The following is a 25,635-nucleotide window of genomic DNA, read 5'->3' on the forward strand; positions in this document are numbered from 1 at the left end:
TGATGTAGGCCCTATTAGTAAACTCAGTATGCACGTATGTTTACTCAATGTCTTTGTTATTGATGGACTGTGGTTCACTATATATAGCGGGTGGGTGGGGCTGCTGCTTCTTAGTAACGGCATATACTGTACACAGCAGTTATTCCTTTAGAATTTCCGAACCGAGATTACTTGAGCACCTCAGTCAAACCATACGGTTCACTGTCCTACTTTTTAGAGCGAGAAACAGTTGTACTATTAAATGTCCAGTCTCTTACTATACTAGTTACAGTCTGGCCTTTATTGAAAAATAGACATTATTTTTAAAATGGGTTTACAGTACAGTACACAGTTTGTATTCTTTAGATTCTTGACAGTGCGTATGTATGGATCAAGTGAGTCTGAATCCTAATCACAATTAACTAAAAGGGGTCATCAAAGGAATTCTAAATAACATTAAAACAATGGCTCAAATACATTGATGTTTAGCCAAGTCCATATAACGCATTACAGTGTGTTCAGTTTACAGTCACTACATGCTTTAATCAACACCTTTCTTACTTAATCGACCAAATCCATGATTGAAACTATTTGTCGCATGCTCGAATTCGAATGAAGGAAATGTGAGGAATTTTAGAAGAGGGGGTACAATAAAGGTGAACTAGCACTAGTTTGAGTAATATAATGGGAGTGTTATTTTTTTCTCAACCCGACAACCTTCAATGTTAATAATATTCACTGATAACTTTTAAAAATACCAATAATTAGACATTTTGCATTGTTCATTTGAGGTAAATTTTGTCCATAAGTGAAGTAGTTTAGTAACAGGTTGGAATTATAATTGCTTTTTGGTGCGTATTTTTGAATGTGGACCCAAAAATCAAATTTTATTTTATATATTGCACCATATTGTGTACTGCTACACAAATATGTTTACCCACAGGGGATTCAATACTATTCAGGATGAACGATATTATGATTACATCATTATATCTAACCAAACAGTTTCATAAAAAGCTCCAGTTGTACCTCGTGCATTCACTGGGCCACTCTTAAAATAAATACACCACAATTTATAATTTCTTAGAAAACATTTTAATGCACCATCTCAAGTTCAAGGACCAAGAATCAGCAAATCTAATAAAAATCATTTCCATTCCAAAAAAAAGTACATTTTCACAGGTGCCACACATACATCTTACTATCTCTACTCAAAATCTCTGTCATCATCATCAGAGCAAATAATGTATTTTGAGTATCAAAATGATTTCAGAAATAAATGCTTACAGTTGGTTTTTCATCTACAATATATACAAACATATGTACAAAATATGAAACCTTACAACTTAATACTAAAATTTGGCCCATAATTATTCTTGCAAATCAATTCAAATGAGAAAAAATAGAACAATTTACACAGCTGGTATTTCTTTCCATTTTCATACTGTATGTATTCAAAGTATGGACAAATATCCGTCTATGTCACTGATCTGTGACTCCAATAGCTCATATAATTCTCAGCTTGTTATAGTTTAAATTCAAACTGATTAAGTTAGCCATGCCCCCAAAGCTGTTATCAGTATACCATATGTTTAAATTTACATAATTACATGTAAATTACATGTAAATTACATGTAAATTAACTCACTTCATGTGTTGCGAATTGTGGTCATCACAGTTACCTGTGTTCATTTACATAATGACCACATGAAAAACCAAACAGTGTGAGGAGATGTATTTAATCACTCCCGAGTGCGACCAATCAGTATGGGCAAATTTGCAAATACTGATACCCACTTCATATAAGACTCTATAACAAGTTGTGAGTTAGGACAGCTATCTCAGTCACATATCAGTGCCATAGACAGGCTAGAAGACATACAGTGTTATACCTAATACTGCAGTAGTGGTTAAAAAGATAAAATATATTTCCATTTGTACATATACGTCATTCAGTACCCTATGTATAACTCAGAGATAATGTTTCATGTGATCACATGTTAATTTTTTACAAAATAATTTACATATTGTACAAACAGTGCATTCAAAGCATTTTTTTATACACCATTTTGTTTCTGATCATGTAACCACTGCTACATGTTTAGCGAATGTTTACATATTATGTGCAAACAATGGCAACTCTTTCAATCCAACCATGTTGCAAATACAAGTATTCTCATGATTCATGACTGACTAAAGATTTTTCACAGTTAGCTTTCTACAGTTGTAGTTATCTTTCTTATAGTATATAAACATCAAACTTTGAAAAATACAAATGGATAAGAAAGCTGGAAGTTCTTAACAAAACTCAACATTACAAGTTTTTAAGCACTCTAACTAGCTTTTCTAGTGGTGAAAATATTAAGTTTGCAGTAAAACAGAAATACACTGCTTACCACATTTATATTCATACTTATTGGTATGGTACAAAACTTCAGTAAGTGCACACTGAAATATTTCTTGATCAAAACAAATAAGAAAGTTTGGTTTTTAAGAGCAAACATCAGTATATTTCGTGTTCTCATCCAGTTTCTTCAAAACAATATTTACTTTGACAATCAAACATTTTACATCACACAAAATGGTATAAAACATCAAAACACATTATTTCATGATGCTCTATGTTCTGAGATGAGTAATTTTAGTTTTCATAATTTCAAAAACCTTCAGCAGTTCAAATTATAATGTGTAATATTGAAATTTCTAATTTTCATTTAATACTTGTCACATGATTTATTTTAAAAGTTTGGTCAGAATCAAATTTGAGTTTGGCCGATATAAATTAGAAGCAAAAAACACAAAATGGAGACATGTAGTGAGCACCAGATTGTGGTCATTTCTATTAACAGTGCAAAAACAAATATTATTTGGTACATTATTTAGGTTAGATACATAAAAACTTAAAGCCTAGAATTAATGCTTAAAGTGGCCATATGGATGAGGATTGGATATCTATTTTTGGACTTTTAATTTATAAAACAATTTTATCATTGCTTCCTACTCAAAACATCAATGTGAAACAATATATGCCAAGTCCTTATTTGTAATTCAATAAATTGCAGAAGATTAATATAAATGTAAAGCTTTGTTATTGTATGTACAATATCAAACTTTTCACATATTATTTGAGCTTTTTGCAATTTATTGAGTAAACAAACACAATCTTGGTCTATGTTTTTACAAATTGATTTTTCAAGTAGGAAGTCATGATAAAACTGTTTTATAAATTAAAAATCCAAAATAAATACTCAATCCGCATCCATATGGCTACTTTAAATCTTTGGACATATTGATCAAATTTGAGTTTTCGCATTTTGGAAATTTGAAGCATAATAAAACAACAGAGAAATAGTTGTTTGATCACTGCATTCCAGTCCTTTCTTTCAGTGCATAGAAAATGATACTAAACTGAAAACTGTTATTGGTATTTCATGTATGTGAGCACCATATTTACAAATACATTTTCATTTTCCACATGGAGAGGGAGGGGACTGGGTAATGAGGGGCGATTATGTTAGTAAACTTAATCAGCGAACTCCAACATTTGATCAAAATTAAAGCTATTTGCTTAATATTCACAAATCAAAACAGTTTAAGTATAACATTCACACCATTCACATTTGTGTATGGCTGTAAAAAATAAAACAAACACTGATGTTGGATATATTGGACACCACTTTTCAACGGATTTAGTTTTCATGGAAAATAAAATTTGACTGGCTCTCTTTAATTGTTAACCAGCACACAACGTCAGGCAAATTTGCATAAATTTATGTAAATTGTGTATTTTGTCCTTTTATTCACTTATTATTAAAATAACTTGTAATGATCTTATAATAACCATAGGCCTTTCATCGTACATTGGATGTTTTCTTTTTTCTCATTTCCAATGATTTTTGACAAGAGAAGTGTACATTTGAGTGGAAAAATAACAACAGCAACAATTGCATATATGAAGTCCTACTGAGTAAAATGTAGTTATTCACATAATGCATTATTCACTGGTGTTAGTTTGATTTTTTTTGTGTGATTCACTTTCTCTCTTTTCACTAATTATTCCCACAAATGACATTCCCATGAAAAATATCTACACTAATGTTGTAGCATATCATATCTGTAAATTGGAGAGTTAGACTCAAACAATTGTTTTCAGCACAAACTAAATCCCTTGAACGAGAGTGTTCCATAATACCAAGCCAAGCATTAATGATAACTTTGTGTCGTATCTGTTTTATCACCAATTTTCACCAGTCTTCGGTGCTCCTGAAACAAGAAATTACAATAAATAAAGATATAATATTATTACATATGTAACCAGTGATTACTTGCACTGGTGTGTGCTCATAATAGTTGTATTTGCACAGCAGTGCAACACTGAAAACATTACAGCATAAATGTATGCAAATTATATGCAAATGAGTACCTTGTACACGAAATCATGTGATCACACTATGATTTTTACTGAAATTTACTGTTTCAGGTAAACATATGCAATAGATAACAGAACCCAATGCCACATGAATGCCAGTTTGGGTACTTTGTGTATTTGCACTTGCGTTTGCAGTGTTTTCTGCTGCAATTTCACTGCAGAATTTTTACAATGTTCTCTGCAATCGTACTTTCCTGAGTAATGGTCGACTGCAGAGAACATTGTAAAAATTCTTGTAAATACCATAAGTATGCCACACTTGCACTCACCCATCATCAGGTTCTGTCATATGATTATGTGTATATCATGTTTGACAGACACAATCAGTGCAATGTTGTTTAGATATTATTTACCTAATAATTGTGTTTTTTAGCCCAGAAAAATATGAGTGACGCTATGGGGCACTGTTACCTTGGGTTGAGGACGAGAAATTTAGAAGGGGATTTGTGTCAATTGAACTCAATTTGGCTGCTTATGTGGTATTCCAAACAAATGCTAAATAAAATTCTCACCCTTTCAGTTTCTTCTAACATGTACTTGTCTTCTTTCATTTTCACTCTGTGTTGTTGTAATGCAAGATAACTTTCTTCTCTATTCACATGGTACTGCCAAAAGTAAGAAATAAACATATGAATCAATCAATGAATCTATCATCAATAAATCAATCAATCAATCAATCAATTAATTGATTATTCAGTTAACTAAACAATAATTCAACAATCTATGAAGTACATAAACCAATCAATCAATCAATCAATTATTTAATTGATTCTTCAATTAGCTAAACAATAATTCAACAATCTATGTATGAAGTACATCAATCAATCAATCAGTCAATCAATCAATCAATCAATCAATCAATCAATTCTTCAGTTTACAAAACAACCATTATAAAAAAGTGCATCAATCAATCAATCAACCAATCAATCAATCAATCAATCTGTGAATCAATCAATCAATCAATCAATCAATCAATCAATCAATCAATCAATCAATCAATCAATCGATTATTCAACAATAATTTAACAATCTATGAAGCACATAAACCAATCAATCGATCAATAAATTCTTCAGTTTACAAAACAACTATTCAACAATCTATGAAGTGCATCAAATCAATCAATCAATCAATTCTTCAGTTTACAAAATAATTGTTCAACAATCTATGAAGTACATCAATGAAATTATCCCTAACAAGTTTTAAAAGAGCATGTGCCCCTTTAGAATTCTGTCTTACCTTATACAATTCAGCTTGTTCTCGTTGTAGTTTCTGTTCGACATCCTTTTCTTGTCGTAGACATTCAACTGCCTGTTCTTTCATTTTGATTGAATTCAATCGTTTGATTTCATCAAGTTTACCAGTAATTCTCTTACATAGTTGCTCTTTCTGTTTCCTTGAATACTCAGCCTGTCGCACTTTGTTGTACAAATCTTGTTCTATTTCTTCTTGTTTGTTGACAGTTCGCTATTTTTAAGATGAAAAAAAACAATGTTTTTATTTCACTGTCACGTATCTTACAGTCTAGATGAATGCCATGATATAGTACTTTACATTATATTTGTACAATGTGCTCATCTCAGCTGTATTTGTGAAACAAACTCACACAACATTCTAAATTATCGTACAAAATCATATTTATTTATACATGCTTAATACATCAGCAGAAACTTTCTGTGTGGGCTTGTATATGGTGGAGAGCAAAATCATAGAAAACGATTCCCACACTTATAGTATCTAGACTACTACATATAAGTTAGTAGCATATACTTACCACACAGTGTTTTAATTTATCTTCATGTTGTCGTCTCTCAGCATCGTGTTGTCGTTTGGCCATTCTCTCCATGTACGCTTCTAGTTGTTGTTCATGTTTCACTTTACGTTGTCTTGTCAGTGAGTTTACCTTTTGATGCCTCTTGATATCATGGGCCTACAATATCAAATACAACATTGTACTGGAATCTAAATTTCTAATAACTTGGCTATATCGTTTAGGCTTAAGTAAGACTAAGTTAAAGTTTGGGACTGTAAGACAGGGTTAATGTTGCACTCTTACTATCTCATCACTGTGGCAATATCAAGCCTTTCTCAGCCAGTTAACAATCTATCCTGGCATCCTCCAGGCCTCGCAACACATTGGAAGGCATTATTGAATTTCCTTTTCATGAAGAAGCTTGGTTTATCTTAAAATATTCTTAAGAAAATTGACAAAGCTCTGAATTTATAATTGAAGTTGCATTACTGTTACCGGTACATAGATGTATGAATTTACATGGATGATATGTTTAGGAAGTGTAGGAATGTTCTCGATCATCTAGGTATTAACCCTTTCATTCCTAGAGACGACATTGGAATAAATAGAAACTTGATTGTAAGAACATTTTCTAAAATATAAGAATATTACTTCATTGGGAAGTAATATTTCTTGAATTCTGATCTAAAATAAAGTTGATCTTTTTCCAAAAATTACAGAGAAACAAGAATTTTTGTTCAAAAATTTTGGCGGGAAAGTTTCTAGTCCTGAAAGGGTTAAGTTATTCATGAATCAATTAGAATCTATCCGATTGGACTTTCTGGGTTTTTAATGGCAATATATTTTCATGTTCTATCCTAAACATATCTTCAGGTTGACTAATAATGTGACAATTGCTTGGTGGCACTTGACAAACTCTATTACCCCATTGAAAGGATGTAGCAACTACTTCCCAAGGCTGACAGCTGAGGGAAATATTGTCGCTACATAACAGCATGTCTACTAGTGCCCAAATAAGGTCAGGCAATAAATGTTTTATTACACATCACATTTCTAGGCAAGCTGCATGTATTCTTTCTGAAGTCAAAGCAAATTACTGATAGAACTCCAGTGCTATTGTAATAGTGCCCTAGGGAATATAGAAAATGAACAGTACCCTCTGTATGCAAATTGAGGTCACTATGGGTCACAAGTCCATACCATGTGATATGATCTAAGCCAATCAGTGAAGGCTGTTAATGTAAATGATGTTATAAATATGTATACAGATGATAATTTACCTGGACTCTTTGATCGATTTGTTTGCTCTTGAGATCAAGTTCAGCATTTAAGGCAGCTTCCTGTAGTTGTCTCTGTGTACTGGTGTTGTCAACTAGTCTGTTTTGGGTATCTTGTAGGTGACGACCCTCTATATGAAAAAGTACAGCACATGTTAAAAATGAAGAAGTTAAACTGTGTGATAAATTGAGAGTGACTTAGATTTTTTAAATAGAAGCAAGTTGTCACGTTAACTTCCCTTGTATCTTAGGGGTATTAAATGGATCAATAGTGGATAAATAACTAATTGCTTAAAGTTAGGGGTAGTCCTCAACCTCTCCCTCATCCAACTTAAGTTAAAAAAAATTAAAAATATGAATTGTATTCAGACTCCTTTCAGAGTAACAGTCGTTTCAAAATGGTTCATGTATTTAGTGCCGTGTCATATATAAATACAAGATCACTTTACATATAAAATTCTCTGTTATGTTTTTGAAAAAAAAAGTTTGGAACAGTAAGTATCTGAACTTGTGACAAGAGACAGTTGAAGTGTACATCATACCATCAACATGTAAGGTTTTTACATTAACTTGACAACTCGAGAATCTCCAAGATTTTGTAAATGGTCAACAAATCTACCTTCTCCCGTCTGGCTTTCTGTGATATAAATGCTTTGGCCAAAGTGAGATCTACACTCAATGCATTGTGGGAACAGGAAGTGAGTATTGTAATATTATTCATATTTTACCTTCTCTGGCTTTCTGTGATATATGTGATTTGGACAAGATGAGATCTGCACTCAATGCATTGTGGGAACAGGAAGTGAACATTGTAATATTATTCATACTTTACCTTCTCTGGCTTTCTGTGATATATGTGATTTGGACAATATGAGATCTGCACTCAATCTTCTCCTGTTCTTTTCAAATATGTTGGCTCTTCCCTCATTTTGTCTATAATCAAAGGAAAATGAAACGAAATAAAAATTGTGAAATCAAGTATTCTAAAATCTCAAAGAGTTATTTCATTAGGAATCTATTTTGCTTTTTCATTGTTGACATCTCTTTGTTGTGACTGATTGAGTAAAAAAAATGATTTTGCAACTTTGAAAAATTCAAATGAGCATGATTCTGGCTGTTTAGATGATCAACAGATCACTTGAAGATAAATTATTTCCTGGTAATCTTGTTACCTCTGGTACCAGCTGAATGTTGTCAAAACAAATCAATCCAAGCCAAATTGTTGAACTTGAATTCTGAATTGAAGGGTTTCCAAAATGTTACATGGTCATGTGACTGTTGATGCGTGCTTGAGGACTAAATACCTTCCATGAAAATATTAGCCATATTATTCTAGGAGTGTAATTTATAATTAGATATTAATCCCCAATATTTTCCTTCATTCAATCAATGAAAATACAAGTGACCTGGGGGGCCTTGTCACTATGAGTTGCTAGACAAGTAGTGACAAATCCTTATTGAGATCATGAGTTTTTTCTGACTGAATGAAGAAAAATATTGGGGAATAATATAATTATACCTCCTCAAGTATAATTTATGAAAAATTGGGAAAAATAGAGATGATTTGGATCATTTTGACTCATCATATTTTGAACACCACAGAATGAGTGGACATGGCCACGAATTGTGGTGAGGTAGAACGTCTGGATTATCCATATTTTCTGTTCAAAGACAATAACTTGGCTTGTGCATGGTATAATGTTACAAACTCTCTTACCTGAGTTTTTTGTCCAGGTCTGATTCCATTTCATTTGCTTCTTTCACTTTATCAATTGAATCTTTCTTAGAGTCTCTGTGAAGTACACACACAAATTTATATTAATATTAGTGCATATGTATTGCAAATGATATACAATTTGATATTTTCACTGACAGGTGCAACTTTTGGTGTAGATCTATTAAAATTGACAAATTTGTCGTCATGAGTTCATAAGTACAAGCAAACAATCATACAATCTGCAAAACTCCTCTGCATCGATATCCATAAGTATTCAATGTCATCAGTAGCGGCCATATTTGTTTTCTAATTGGTTGCCAATAACACAGTCCCTCATAAAGTTAGTGATTATTGGGGCAGTTATGTAATGTCCAAATATGGTATATTTGTCAGCTCATCTCAGGATGCTATTTATACACTGTTTAGGTCACTATAACAGTTGGGGTTCACTGATTGGATGAACAACTTTCTGTGCTGATTGAGAGACTTTGACTAGACGTGGTTTAGTTAGAAACCACGTTGGCATCCAGACTAATGTATACTGGACACTAACATTACAAAACTTCACAAATACAAAAATCAGACATACTTGTGTGTGTCTAGTTGTATTGTTCTGCGTTTTCCAGCTTCCATGTTTAACGCCAGTGCTAACTCAGCCAACTCTTTCTTCAAACGGAATGTCTCATCTTCTTTCTGTTTCATTTTCTGAGTAAATTCTTCATTTAACCTTTGAACCTCAATTCTTCGCAGTTCAATTTCAGATATAGTACGTTTGTAATTCCTTTCTAAATCGCCACTGTCAAATAAAAACATTGCCATAGTTACGGGTCAGTTTAACAAAGAATGAAAGTCACATCTTGAAAGTGTAGCAGCGTCTGATTTACATACACTATACAATGTATGCACTAATGTGAGTCTAAGGCTATGAAGCCCTAGCAAGAAGGACTAGCTTCCAAACAACTTTGTTTAAGAGCAGAAGTTTACACGATTATGAATGACTTTTTCCTCAGGTGAACTATGGCATCGTTCAAATAATAAGCCAAATTCAAAGTGGTGATTGGAACTTGGGATGGGTTAGTCTCGGTTACCCAGACTATCATAATTGGGGTCTTGCTTAATGGCTGCTCGTGTCCTCAGAGTGTCTCGGAAACAAAATTTATGTGACTTCTACTTTTGGTTCGGACAAATGCATCATGGGAAAAATGCACTGCAAAGAATTATGGGACACCGAGAGTAATCCCAGGCAATTCAAACTCATGTATCATATGTTTGGCAGTCAACAGCAACAGATACCTGTTAATTTCAAATTATACAATTTCACAAAATCAGTCTACAGCCTTATTTGCATATCCTCACCTATAGTGGAAGTCACATACTTTTTTCTGTACTATTTCCCAAAAACTCTCTGGCGGTGGGAAGGGTGGGGGTGTTGGTGGAGGGTGGTAGCCATCAAGCAAAAGCCCAGGCCTAGTCAGACGAGAATCTGGGTAACAGAACTTTATATTCATGTTCAAGAAATGATCAAACATTCAATTCTGAGTTCTGCCTTTTTGACTTTATGAAAAGGGCATATATATATAATGCACTGACTTACCTGACAAGTGCTGCCTTCCTTCCTTCATCTTTAACTTGTTGATTCTTTGTTTGGGACTTATCAATACGGCCTTTTGTAAGCTAGGAAAGAAAACAACATTTCGTTTACTGATTTTGAATCTACATTCAATAAATGATTACAATAAAAATATTATCATTTTGAGATTATTATCAAAGTAATAATTTACTAAAATCACTAAAAGGGTATAAGAGCAAAATACAGAAATAATTAACCACAATGCAAATGGTTATGGAGGAAAAAATTGAAGACTGCCCTCTATGGCCAAGACATATAAAAACTCACCTCTTCTCTTTTATGAGTGAAATTTCGCTGATATTCAAATTCTTTTTGTTTGGTGTCTTGTAACTTCTTTTCTTCATTCATTTTTTTCTTATTTATAACTAGTGAAAAAGATAATTAAATGGAAATAAAAAATAATAATTAAAACAATGAGAACACATTTGTGCACAGGTGGCATCATTTCCATCAGTTATAATTGAAAATGTTACTCTTGGTAGTTTTTAAAACATGGCGGATTTTTGCATTAATTAGCGGTTCAAGTGCGACTTTCCCGACTTTTGGTGAGCCAGCAAGTCGGGTGTCATAAAAATTGTTTGCATCTCTAAAGCTATTTGCAATGTCACTGATGATGGGTCAGTAACACTGATAACAACTGATATGACATTAGGGGCTTCACACTTAGATATTGAGGTTAGCTTTGCCTGATGTGTTATGAAATAGTGCTTTATCACATTTGTAAAATATTGCCAACAAACATTATTCAGTGATAAGAAAGATAAGAAAACCCCACTTCCTTAGTTAATGGCTCGATTCTGTAATGAGATTTTGGAACCATGGAAATAAAGAATGATAAACCCGGTAAAACTTTCATACCACATTTCATAATTTGGTTGAGAAACTGTAGTACATTAAAATGACTGGGGAATTTAAGTAGATTACCCACTTGTCACACTTGATCAAAATCAGTACCAAACTGTCATACCAAAGATTGAGAAATAGAATAATTTGCCCATGACTAGTAGTAAAATAACTAATCTTGGGATTACGATAACAAATGATGTCACCAGAAGAAACTTTTCCCATAAACCTTTGCTGGAAATATCCCAAATTGCCCAAAAAAAACATGTCAGGTGCAGTAGGACTTCTTTACAAGAGTTCAAAGTTGAGATAGTTACAAGGTACTACCAAGGTTACCAAGGTTACCATAGCCTGAGATTTTAAATTTTGCTTTGAAAGCAAAATGGGAAATCCCCCAATCTGGATGGATTTCAGGCTAAGGATACAAGTTGATAGTAGTAATCAATACAAGTGTTCTAAGAACTGAAGTAAGTCTGACTGGCCTTCTCTTTTAAAAATAACGCACAAAATGATCGCTTTCCTTCACCATTTTTTTTATCGTACCAAAAATTTCAATGACTGCTTGATTCTGTATTATAGAAACTGAAATAAGTGACATCTGATACTTTCTGTTTATCTGTTTCATGGAAGCTAACATGACCTTTGACATGCAAAAGTTCCCAGAAGGCATTCTAGTAGATTATGGAAATCACTAATTACCACTTTCATAATCTCGCATAGTTCTTCTCAGATGTTGTTGTTTCTTGATTACATCACCTTCTGCTCTTTTCAGTTCCCTCTCTTCCTGTTTATGTTGCCACATGTGATCCTGAAATAGTGAAAAAGTGGAATTAGACATTTTAGTTTCAAAATTTGGTTCAAATCTCAATCTAATCCAAGGTTGCAATTAATTCAACACACGATCTTCAACGACAGTGAATATTAATCTGAATCTGAATCCAAATCCAAGGCTGCAAATTAATTAAACACAGGATGTTCAACTGCAATCAATATGAATATTAATCTGAATTCAAATCCATGGCTGAATCCAAATACAAGTCAGGTGACAAATACAGGATGCCAAACCAAATTTTAATCTGAAATTAATTCCAAGGAATTTTTTCCAGTACCTCAATAACTTTTATCCTCTTGTCGTAATCCTTCTTATCCTTGCCAATCCTGGCTTGTAGATCTACAGTAGTAGGTTCACGGTGTACAGTAGGTGGTGCACTGGCAGATCCAGAACTTCCTCCATTACCCGTTTTATTACCTTTGCTGTCCACTACTTTGCCTTTTAGTTGATACGAGTAAATATAACGTGAGGAATCCAGGTATCCGTTAGGACCACACTTCCTTTCTTGTTCCCTGTACATAATTAAAATTTGGTTGAGATACAGATATTTTCAATTAACTTTCCCAAAGAAGAGTTGGAACCTAATATTAAAGCTCTGACTGAAGGGTTACTAGTAAATGATGAAACACCAAATTTTTATCAATTTCTTAGAAACAAACACTTTTATCACTTAGTGAGTTTACATTCAGATTCAAACCAAACAGTTAATCTTTAGACTATTTTAGAGACTAGAATGGCAATTTACTGTAATTTTGTATATAAACATTTATGGAAAAAATGATGAGAGTTGTCATGACAATTTTTTTTTTTTAAAAAAAAAAAAAAAAAAAAACCACCCAAGCTACTGACTTTTTGTTTCAAAAGATTCTCATTCCCCGATATTTTCATTTGCTCAGGTGAGAAAAATATGACTTACATAAGGAGCCCTGTCACTATGAGTCACACTGGAGTATGTAATATGTATGAGAGTAAACTATGAGATGATCATAGAACAAGAGGAATGTAAAGAAGAAACAAAACAAGTACAGTAGTGACGCAGTCAAATAGGTGAACTAACGATAACTTAGTGACTCTTTGTTGACCTTGTGAACCTGGTTGTGTAAATATTCATTTATGACATTCCACAGGTGTCAAAATAAGGAACCTGTCAATAAAACATATCCTTAGCACTGAGCAACAATATTGTAACAATATAACATTGGTAAACACTGAAATATGTGCCTATTAATCTGATTATTAGATTTTGTACTTGACAATTCAATGCTGATTGCAGTTACTTGAAGTAAATGATATTAAATTTGACACTGCCTGTCAAAAATAACAACAGAAGGGCAACACTCTCACATCGAATCTAATTCTATATTAACCACAATGCAATGCAACTGTTTAGACTCATGTGCAGTTATGGCAGTAACGTCAAGATCATACATTATTCTTGCATTTATATTAACTTCATTTTCTTTCTTCTTTCTTAATGCGAAAATACTTACTCTACATTGGTATTCCTTTCTCTTTTGAATAAGCGTATCTTGTACGACCCACGATATGATTTATTTGACCCCTTAAGTGTGTCATTAGTCTAGTTCCTATATGACGTGTTACAAATACTTCCATGATGGTAGTTATCATAACACTGCACCGTATAGGAACTAGACGACATGTATCTTGTCATACACCACTTGATGTACCTCGATCAATTTAAACTGTTCATTTTTGTAATAAATCCGACAGATTAGATTCGACATATATTCTGGATGGTACTGAATATTAATTTGTGTGTCAACTTCAATACAATTAGATTAGACACATGAGAAGTTTGACGTTTATGCTGGACGTATTGACAATGCTTTTTAGAATTATGGTTAGTCTGTACTGACCTCACACATCAGTCAACCCCTCTCACTGTCCCTGTGTGAAAGAAGCCCGGTGAGGGTGGAACGACACGACGTACAATGTACCTTACAGTCTAAGTTATATTCTAGGCTACTATACAGTATATTAAATTTACAGTATCATCTTAGGTCAGGTTCAAAGGTCATCCCTAGAGAGCCATTTAAGTTTTTACAATGACAAAGCACTTGAATGATACACTCAATAAAAGACTTCAAACAAACAAAATTAAACTTACTAACATCTTAGGTGTGGTTTTTGAGATAAAAAGTGTGTAATACAGTAAAGTGTGTTTAGTGGTGATGGACCCCTAGTGTTGGAATGTTTAAATAGTTTAAACTGTTTTTATAGTATTGAAGCCCACTTACACTTACAGACAAAGGCCTCCATTTGTATGTGTTAAGAAATTTTTATCGAGAAGTTAATTAGCATGTTCCATAATGGTAATGTTGGTATTTCATGTATAGTTGCCATGGATGAACACATATATTATATCAACAATGTGTGTCTGAGCAGACAATGGATGATTGAAAATTCCAATTTATAGCTTTTTAAAAAAAATGTCAAGAAGCAATTACCTTCTGTGTATGTTTGTAAGGTATGTTTTTCTACTCAGTGGTGATGTAAAAATACACACACAATGATTAATTGTTCTACCCATATAAACTCAAAATAATTAAAGATTTGTTGAATTCTGCATAGCAAAAGAACAGTGTGTGTGTGTCTTCATAAAGATTTATATATCAGATGACGATAAAATTTGCTGGTATTGCCCATTAAAATGCATCAAATTTACACCAAACTGAGTTTCCAACAGGTTGGTAGAAATATCTGCAGCAGTCTGTATGTTATCTATTGGCAATTGTTGAGAGAATTAGACGTGTGGGCAGTTGCACTCTAATGACGGGAGTGTTGAAATTCTATATTGTGTCCCTGTTGAAGTGTTTGGTCTTCAGTTTTACAGTTCATTGTGTTTTTGAAGTCCCTGGTGAAGCATACTTTAATGTGAAATATGATCGGATATTTAACAACCATTTTTGACATTTTTGCAGAAGTTCAGAATTCTGAATGTTTCATTAAAAAATATGTTTCCTTAAAAAACTATAAAGAAACCAATTTGACAAAATTAAGTGTCTGACCGACTTACAGTTTATAATTACATGTATTATGCATGATATATACACAGTGTAATGACGAATAAATTTCCATATGACAACATAATTATACAGATAGACAAATTAATTTCCGAAAAGAAGGACAGAAATATATTGTACAACATTAGTGTGCGTAATAAAGAATATGAGCAGACTATACAAAATAAGTTTATGTTTATGAGAATTAATGTTTATGGACAATAGAGTTGGCAAGTGAAATTACATTTTTACGTGACTGTATTTCCTAATATTTTTTGACAAAATTTTTATGCACAAAAATGATTGTTTATATATAATTGAAGAAAAGTAAGATACATCGATATAAATTGTTTTCATATCACCATGGTGACGTAGTTTTGGATACAAAAAACAACATGTGTACTACTGAGACTGGTTACTAGGAGCAACTGTCACCTTGCACAGTTGGTAAGTGTGCACTTATTCATGGACACCTATTCATGATGTCACGTTTTTTATGTGAAACACTTACATAAATTCTCACAAAGACACAGTTTTATGCTCCAGGCTGTTAGGGAAACTTGAGCTTAATGGCGTACATTTCCAAGGCTCATGTTGCACATTTCTGGCATGCATGTTACACCTGTACTGCTAGAGTTCTATTCATAGTAACTGACACAAAAATCAGACAAACTTTTCGCTAACAATTACAATGTATACATTGTACATACATATATATATATGCATGGCACCAGATTTCTTTTGGAGGAAACAGCATAAACACCGTTTTGGATGAAATCAAACATTCAAATACACAAATACAGAATCCAGTTAGAAAATAATACTGTACATACATGACATCCTGTTCTTTAAGAGAAACACAACTAACGTTACGGCCATAAATTTTCTGTCACTATTTAATTCTCATCTCGGATTGACAAAACTTTATTCCTATAATTTATTCATTTACAACTTGCATCGTAACTTATGTGTAATTGTAGCCTTCAGCAGTGTGTGCTTTTAAGTGCATAACATTAATGTAGTGTGTATCTCAGAAATGAAAGCACTGTTCAAGGAAACTGTAACTCCTTCGATATTTTTGAATATAGAATAAAAAAAATCCAAAAAAAAAAAAATCTCAAAAAATCCAAAAACCTCCAAAAATCAAAACATTTTCCCATATTACATACTTAGTAATAGCCTTAGTTTCCTACATATTGTGATCACTATGATCATCTCTTTGTAGGAGAGGATAGTGATTATAGAGAACGTTGATAGGTACAAGTATAGAATCTATTCAAACTTAGGAACCATATGATATCATTCCATTTGTAAATGATTAACTTTAAGGTAGAATTTACCAGCTTCTCATGCGACAAAAATAATTAAGATAATTTTGAAAATTGCTATGACTATTGCACGTATGTTAAAATCAGACGTCTATATAGTATTAAACTCATCTGTGTCTGTGTGTATACAAGAACATGTTTTGTATAAACTAAGTATGAAACACTGCAACAGCCAATTTCAGGAAAAAAGAAAATCATGTGTATTTTAGAAATAACACCTTAATTTATTTCTGCAATTAATGTCACATTTTCAGACCAATAGAATAAAGGAAATTTACTTGACCTAAATTACTTACGGCTTTTTGAAGCTTCTGTAACTATGGTAACATACCCCAATGGGATATTGGGATAATGAACAAGATAAATTTTATAACCTCCCATTGAATATTCCTGAGGTAACATTGTGACATATAGGGTAATTCAATAAGTATTTATTGAAGTGTTCGGTTAATTGGACCCATTAATATTCATATTGTTGAATTGGGTAGTATTAATTCAATAATTTAGTTAAATATTATGTATTTAGAACATCAAGTGTTTGCTAGTTGCATGTTTCCTATAAAAATATACCACATACAACACAAGAAATTACTGAAAGCTATGATAGCATTTTATCCATGTTTGAGTCAAAATAGAATGATCGAGTCACCTTATTCTCACAGTACATGTCTATAGTAATCCATGTATAATGTGTAAACGAAAACCATGGTGTCAACCAAGAAAATTGAATAATCGTTAATATTATGACAAGCCTAGAGCTAGTAAAATTACAAAATGTATATTTCAAGTAACAAGAAATCCTTGCATTGAAGCAATATTAAGATGAAAGTTTAAAAAGAATGAGTTATACGATTACTAAGTTTAATTGTTGTAGTGAACAATGTTACATACATTTGTAAAATTCGAATGCAGACTGAATCCGTCTAGAAACTATATGTCGGCTTGTTTTCTCTCTCTACCATATAGTCAAATGGCTTTCTCTAGCATGGTTTTTCGTTCTTTAACAGCCGACAGCAGTTAGTTTAACGATATTGGAGCACTGATATAAATGTAATGACGTTATCGCGTCCTCATATGACTTCTTTTCGAACCAGAGGTTGAGTTTGTAGTAAAGTAAACGAAGTTACCAATTACAACCGCCTGTCAAATGTGTGATGGACTACTACATGCATGCGCTGTTCACCCTTTCTCCAGCAGGAGATTTAGCTAGATTTTGGTAAAATTTCTCCATTTGACTATACATGGAGAGAGAGCGATCAGAAAATGAGTCAACACGTAGAGCTTCTAGACTAAAACTGAAAGACTGTCCTTAGCTGATTAATTAGCCTATAACTGATTAATCGATTGGTTTATTCCACTTTGTTGTTATCAATTCATTCATGTAATCATCTTTTTGACACAGAATAGCTATTTAGGATTAATCTCTCAAGTAAGATTACAATGGTAATTGTACTGAAAAAAAATCAATAAGCCATATTATGATAGAATTTTCCAACAAACGTCCAATTATAATATACATGATCAATGGCTATCACCTATATTATCCAATATAATAATACAAAAAAATTAATGAAGAAAATTTTAATGGATTTCACAGAATTTTCAACAAAAAATATGGAATTCATTCTCTGATTGTTCTACGTCACGACAGTGCATGTCTACATCACTGGTTCTGCCGTGTTGGATATATATAAGAGTCAGAATATGCTAAAGGGTGCCAAAAGTGGGTCAAAGCGTTCAAATTTACCATTACTTTCCTTGATTTTTCTTTGATATTATAGGCGTTGGTATAAGTATGTTATTCTCCAATATTTTTCCGTCATTCAGTCGGAAAATACTTTGTGAGCTGAAGGTTGTCACTTCTTGACTAGTGACTGGTAGTGACAAAGCCTCCTTAGGTCACTCATATTTTCCTTGGCTGAATGAAAAAAAATATTGGGGAATAACATCTCAATAACTTTTTAAGCAGTGTGTCAAATATAGATAAAATGACAGTCTTGAAAAAAGCTACATAAACCAACACTTGGCAAATTAAACACTAAATATTATAAATAATTTGAAATGACATTTTCCTCAATTCTTTCATATTGTATACTTTTTACATATTATATGAGATGAAATACTTTCTGTTTTATATTCATCTATATCAAGTATAAATATCTATTGGATTATGGAATTCATTTTTTTTGCCAAAACATGCAATAATTATCATCTTTGGTTGTATTATTAAAAACATTAATTGATCAAAATCCTACAATTATTCATATAGTTCTCTGCAGACTTTATTTATCTATATACATTGGTATTTCTGTGTATTGATGTACAAACCAAGGGTCATGCCATAAGTGAAAGCAATAAACCAAAGTGTTGTATGTGGTGATATATATATATATATATATATATATATATATATATATAAATTTCAAATTTTGATAATTAACATATATCATAACATACAATAAAAAAATAGACCTGAATTGTGACAGATTCACTATCATGTTTATTAACAGGTGTTCAGGGTGTATGATAATGTAAGTAAGTCATTATATTTTAAGTTGCAACTCAGTCCAATTTTACTTTCATGTAAAATACTTTTGAATATTTTCAAATTTCTTATATGGAGAGCTCACCTCAAAACAATCTGAATCATAATAAACAACTTACATTTAAGTTACAAGACAAAATAAAGAATAAACAATAAATAAAAACGAAATACTGAGGAAGGAATATAAAAAAAAAAACAGTGCTACAACTATTCCTGTACGGGAACGTGATGTTATGTTATGTTAGTGTAAAGGTACAAAGATAGAGTTACAAATTGGTAAGCAGGTTTATTGTGTCCGAACTGACGGTGAATGAAAACATTTGTTGAAGGGTGATAAAGTGTCCCAGCAGACATTTTGGTGTCTCCCCGCCCACTTTGTCATTTAGCTCTACTGTAAACTTTTAACGTACTAACCTGAGAAAGGCAGCATATTCTTTGTTAGCTTCGTCTTCTTCTTCTTCGTTGACAGCACTGCCAGGTCTCTTTACGATTTGGTAACGTTTGGATCTTGGGGTTGCGAACCCTGCATCAATCGGTACGATCGACATTATTGTTTGCGTTGCAGTCTGCACAATCGTTCTCCTGGTTTCAGTAACCGCTCATTAATTCAGTAAGTATATCTGCTGTTGTGGTGAAATTTATACCGTCGCCCCCTTTCCCAGTCACTCTGCCGACAAATTGGTGCCTCGAAAGGTGTCACGTACGTGAAAACAGGGAGAAGGCGTACTTGTTCATAAGTACGGCGTGTTTACTTTGGATAGCGGTTCTAAGGGCAATCCTCACTGCAGGGTTGAAATCTACTCCCTAAGTAACGGACACGTGCCAAAAATCTGTCCAAGTAGACGAATATAGCGACTTTAAATTAAGACAACGAGTACGCCCAGTTTTCGTAGTTTACAATACCTGGTTGCCCAGGCAAGTTCGTCGAAATAAAAAGGAAAGGTAACAAACTGTGAACAACGTTTAGTACGAAACGTTGAATGACACACAGAGCTCAGCTGAATGGAAGCATAGTCTGTAACCAAGGTATTAAATTTATGCTAATATATGCATCTCCTTTTGACCTTGTGTCGTACACTCTCCAAATCAGTTGCTTACGGAATTGGCATGATTGGTGTCGCATCGATTGAAAAAGTAAATAAATTCTCAAGAAGTTGTTGGATTTGATAAATAATCCCTAAAACGATAGGATCTCTAGGCAACCAATTAGATAAGTGGATTGAGACTTCGGAAATATTCGGGAAAGTTCGGCATGATCCGAATGCACGGCTGTGGTGCTGCGTAGCAACGATACCAAAGCACGCAATCTGTCCTAAAAAATCAATGCACATTATAAAATTAGACGCGCATGAAGATTTGTCGTCTATTTAAAACATCTGATATGTTTTTCTAAAATCAAAGATACTATATAAGGGAATCAGCATTAGCAATAAGGGCAATAATTCGTTTCCGACGCCTTTTATTTTCGGCCTATATTTTCTCAGCGGTGGTTTAGTGAAGTCAAGTTGGTGTTAGAAGGCACAATAACAACTAACATGGCGGACGAAGAAGCCACAGCGGGCAGTGACAATATTGTCACCGAATTCAATACTTACGAAGATTTTCTCGACTCTCAGATTACGTCGCTAGATTTATACTATCTTGAGGTATGTATATGACCGGAATGGGTGAATAATTTAGCTCTGCATGGCCACAATATTGGAATATCTCCATCTCGGTTTTCGATCAAGGGTCCATGATCGTAAATTTGTACAACCTCTCTCTCTCAAGTTGAGTTTGGTTACTTGATGTCTTTTGGTTCGGATGTGGTGAATTTCGAAAATGGTAGTGAGAGTACGATCGGTACTCTTTTCACCTTCATTGACCGAAAGCTAACCTAGTTCGACACCAGTTTAAATGTTCAGATTCAGTGAGTTATGCCCAGAAGTACAATACAAAATTATGCAATTCACAGTTCACTATATCATATGTTTATGTCACACGCCCTCACATATGAGATGCAGTCCTACTGGTATAAGATGCAGTCCTACTGGCATATCTTACTAGTCAATCGGCAGAATCTAATGTATAAAACATAAAATGAATGTCAATAACTTAATATGAGAACAACTGGTGAAAGTCCCCTCCCCTCCCCCCGATAGTAACTTATGTTTTTTTTATATAGTTATAATGAACAATCCTTGAATATGGGTTAATTTTTTTTTAAATCCTGTACGTGTATTTTATAAATACACTGAGGATTTTACTTCAGTAATCATTAGAACAATGTTAACAGATGTCTGTCTCAAAAAAACAAAAACATGATGGTTTTCAAACCGGTTTTCATTGCACAGGATGAAGAACTGGCAAGACAACTTGTTGAACTTGGGTATCGTGGTAGTGGTGAAGTACTCAAAAGAGAGGAGTTTGAAGCCAGGAAAGCAGCTGCAGAGGCCAGTAGACTTTCTAAGAGAAGTCAACAAAAGTGAGCATATCATTATATTATCAAGTACTGTCATTTTTTTTAGTAATGAAATTTCAAAAATAATTCTTGTAAGTGAATCCCAATTTTGCCAACCTCTCGTCAGCATCCATGCATATATTCCTAAATCAGGGAAAATTAGGGTCAGGTAAAACAGACAATTTAGCTTTTCAGTGAAAAGTAATTCAAATTCCTTGAAAATAAAGTATTTGGCAATATAAATTATTAATGAATTACATTATTAGCCTTTGAACTTTGAACTTTGACATGTATGAGGCAGCTTTATGTTTTTGTGATTCCTGTTCTGATTACTCTATTTCTATCATTTCCCTTTGTACCATTTTTTTTCCTGCAGAACCTTAGCTAGTTCGGGAAAAGATCTAAAGAATATCTTTTTAAAAGCATTAGCCCAAAGGGAAGAAGCAAACAGAAGTGGTAAAATGACAACAATTATATTTATTCGGGACAAAAACTCACGAGGTCAGGAAATCTCGGGCTACATTGATTACGCTCACAGATTGAAAACCGAAGATTTTGAACCATATTTTTCTGGTAGAAAGAGGCTTCTTCCAAGGCCGTCTGATTTGAGGTAAGTTTTGTGAATTATTTACCAAGTGGATTAAGAAAGAACAGAAGCTCAATTAGTCTGTAGATATGTCGTGTCGCTCTGTCCTCACCATCCGCCGACATGATAGGGTCGACCGATGTGTGAGGGTGCCCTGTCACAGCTTATCTTGCAGACTATAGCTCTATTTACTGTATATATGACCATTGATAAACACTCATATCTCCTACCTAATACAAGTACATATATATGTCATTACTAACTCATCATCCTTGAGCTAGAAATGGCATGATGCCCACTTAATGGCGATATTTTCTGTAAGAATTCTTTTGTTTTCATTGGAGATTTGGGATAAAATTCATTTTGGTATTATTCATGGTACATATCAGGGCCATAATACTCGTCATAGCAATCAAGTAATCACTAATTACTGTTTGTTTGTGTGGAAGGGTTAGTTCATGTGAATTAGAGATTATATATTACTCACACATGCACGCACACACACATACACACACACATACACACACACACACACACACACACACACAGGCAAATCAAATTTATTTAGTGTTTAGATTGTTTATGAAAGTGAGAATGATTACTTTTAACAAAGTTTTGACAATTCATGACCTTTGCCCTATTTGTTATAGCTTCTACAATTGGGAGACACAGACATCAACATCCAACCCTACACCTAACTATCAAGTCATTGCTGAGAATGCATCAGGCTTACTATTCAAAAACAAGAGAGATAGAAAGATACTTAATGTTGATCCAAAGGTAAGTTATCATTTCCAATTGTCTTGTGTCTTTCTTAGTGGGCTGTATGATTTTCTCAAAGATGACAAATCCTTGGAAATGTGGATAATTTCATTATTCCATCGACGTAATTAGATATTCCTCAATATTTTTCCTTTGGTCAGCCAAGGAAAATACAAGTGACCTAAAGGGCTTTGTCACTACAAGTCACTAGACAAACCCTTAGGTCATGAGTATTTTATGGTTCATGAAGAAAATATTGGGAATAATATAATTATTTATGAATTTATGAAAAATCAAGAAAAAATAATGGTGATTTGGAACGATTTCACTCCTATTTCGAGCACTGCAGAACCAGTGACATATATATATGTATGGATTGTCATGATGTGACAAGAGTATACATCCATATTTTCTGTTCAAAGACAATAACTTGGCTTGTGGATATTTGCTTGCAGCTCAAAAAATGATAAAAAGTTTTTCGTGATAGTCAATTCACAGTAAGAGAGACAGATACAGCCCACGAAAAAACACCAGTGCATTTACATGAATGAAGTGAGCTAAGGAAAGACTTCATGCAATGACATAATTAGGTAAAAACAATATACAACTGATACAAAAATAACAGCGAGGGTCTCTGAAGTAGATTCAGGTGACTCTTTTATCAGTTTTGTTTATATCTCCGGACGTTATAATATAACAGTAACTGTTGTGCTCAATCATTATATCATGTAGCATTCTATTAGTAAACAGAGTTAAGGGGTCGTGGATCCTGTGGTGTTTATACTTTGATAAGTTACCGACACAAATTACATTGTATGTCTTTGCTTGAAATTTGCCTCATTCCTGATTGCCATGAGCAAGCAAACACCGGTGTTTTTCACAGGGTGTAAGAAACCCCAAATTTTGGTGAGATACAAGAAAGTGCTGTACTTCAGTGCATATGAAATAGGTTTAGATAGCACTGATTATAATCACCAAAATCTTTACAACAGAAGTAGAATTGATCTTTTTAGTACAAAACAGTGTGCCCTCTCTAATGATAGCCACATTTTGTTGTGGGTCAAAATGTTAGAAACTGGGATTTCTTGTGAGTCACCACGTACTAAGAGATAGGGGATCACCAAGTTTTGGTGCATCACTAGAAATTGTGTGGCATGTGACATTGTCAAATTGGCTTCGAGGGCAGACTGGGTCAAAGGTGACATCCATGTGCCAACAGGCATCATATGTACCATGCTTCATCATGGCTTTGATTGACACTGGTTTTGTTTGATTGTTTCCATCAGGCACCAACACCAGGTGATAACTCAACTAGGACTGTTGTAGAGTGTCAGCAATACACCCAGGTTGTCATTTATGATCATATCACCAGAAGGAAAACATAAAAAACACACACAACTACCGTCCACTGGATTTCATACCCGTCCCATCGCACCCTGGGAGAACTGTACATATGTGTACATATATATAAATCGTCATGTCATATCTAGTTTATATGTATAAGAAAGAAAAATATTAAATTCAGCAAATTTGCAGGTACGGCCAATACTTAACAAAATAACTGGTTTATGAATGTAGTTTAGATGAACGAACTAAAATCAATGATTTTATTTAAAGTGATGATAGATTTTGTGATTAAAATATTGGCTGTTTGAAATATCTTGTGTATATGCTCTTATTTTTCCAAGTCAACCCGTGAATAAAGGAAAGTAAATTGTAATAATCACAGGCAGTATATTGCCATTTATTTGTATTAAGAGAGAGAGAGAGAGAGAGAGAGAGAGAGCGAGCGAGAGAGATCTTTGCTGAAATCAAACTGAGCGGTAGAGGGCGCTATTTACGATGTGCGACTCGTCATTCATTAGACTGGTTTTGTTATCAAAATCAGTCCTTATCACGTTTCCAAATAGCCATTATAGTCACAAACTTAGATACTATACACATGGGAAGTGGTCAGCTTGGTGTCAATGAGAATTCTTCACTTGTTTTTCGGACTGTGAAATAAGCCGGATAAAAACAGCGAGGCACTGTTTAAAGGGACCAGTGAAGTTGAAATATGAGATGTCAAACTAAAAACAAAAATAAACAAGACAAACAAGCAAAAAACAATAACGAAGAATTCAACTCCCCCCCCCAAAAAAAAAAAAAAAATACAAAAAACTCTGCAATATGAATTTTCGAATTTTCAGCAAGTGATATTTTGCGAATATACATTTACATGTGCGTATAAGCCTATCAGGAGACACAAGCCAGAAAACATTGCTTCTAGGAGAGTTTAGCTGATAAAAGGACCCAGGGGAGAGGGCATGAGATTGCTGCATAGTTGTTCAACTTCTCTTCCAGGCTAAGGGTCACAGCCCAATCTCATATCGTTTTATGAAGGGATGCTTTTATAAATCGTTGTTGTCATAATAAATTCCACTTGTGAGCCGTGATAAATATACTAGTGAACACTATGTACTGCTAAAGACCAACGTTTATAATTTCCATGTC

At 33.6% G+C, this 25,635-nt stretch overlaps 2 protein-coding genes across 2 annotated transcripts; one reads left to right on the top strand and one right to left on the bottom strand.

Annotated features, from left to right (window-relative positions):
- Positions 1-1,084: 1,084 nt before the first annotated feature.
- LOC144452101 (uncharacterized) lies at positions 1,085-20,623 on the bottom strand. The gene is made up of 14 exons (XM_078143112.1): positions 20,453-20,623; positions 19,769-20,184; positions 12,736-12,970; positions 12,326-12,434; positions 11,051-11,148; positions 10,748-10,827; positions 9,743-9,949; positions 9,154-9,228; positions 8,269-8,369; positions 7,440-7,567; positions 6,181-6,336; positions 5,646-5,873; positions 4,921-5,013; positions 1,085-4,242 (listed from the first exon to the last, which is right to left on the bottom strand). The coding sequence occupies exons 2-14, from the start codon at positions 19,900-19,902 to the stop codon at positions 4,183-4,185; spliced, it is 1,704 nt and encodes a 567-aa protein (XP_077999238.1). The 5' UTR covers positions 19,903-20,184; positions 20,453-20,623; the 3' UTR covers positions 1,085-4,182.
- Positions 20,624-20,650: 27 nt separating this feature from the next.
- On the top strand, positions 20,651-24,846 carry LOC144452102 (cilia- and flagella-associated protein 299-like). Its single transcript, XM_078143114.1, has 5 exons — positions 20,651-21,000; positions 21,688-21,818; positions 22,171-22,404; positions 23,031-23,160; positions 24,429-24,846. Exons 1-5 carry the CDS (start codon positions 20,890-20,892, stop codon positions 24,525-24,527), a joined length of 705 nt encoding a protein of 234 aa, XP_077999240.1. The 5' UTR covers positions 20,651-20,889; the 3' UTR covers positions 24,528-24,846.
- Positions 24,847-25,635: the final 789 nt, after the last annotated feature.

This window comes from Glandiceps talaboti, chromosome 22 (genome assembly GCF_964340395.1).
Source record: "Glandiceps talaboti chromosome 22, keGlaTala1.1, whole genome shotgun sequence".
Taxonomy (NCBI): Eukaryota; Metazoa; Hemichordata; class Enteropneusta; family Spengelidae; genus Glandiceps; species Glandiceps talaboti.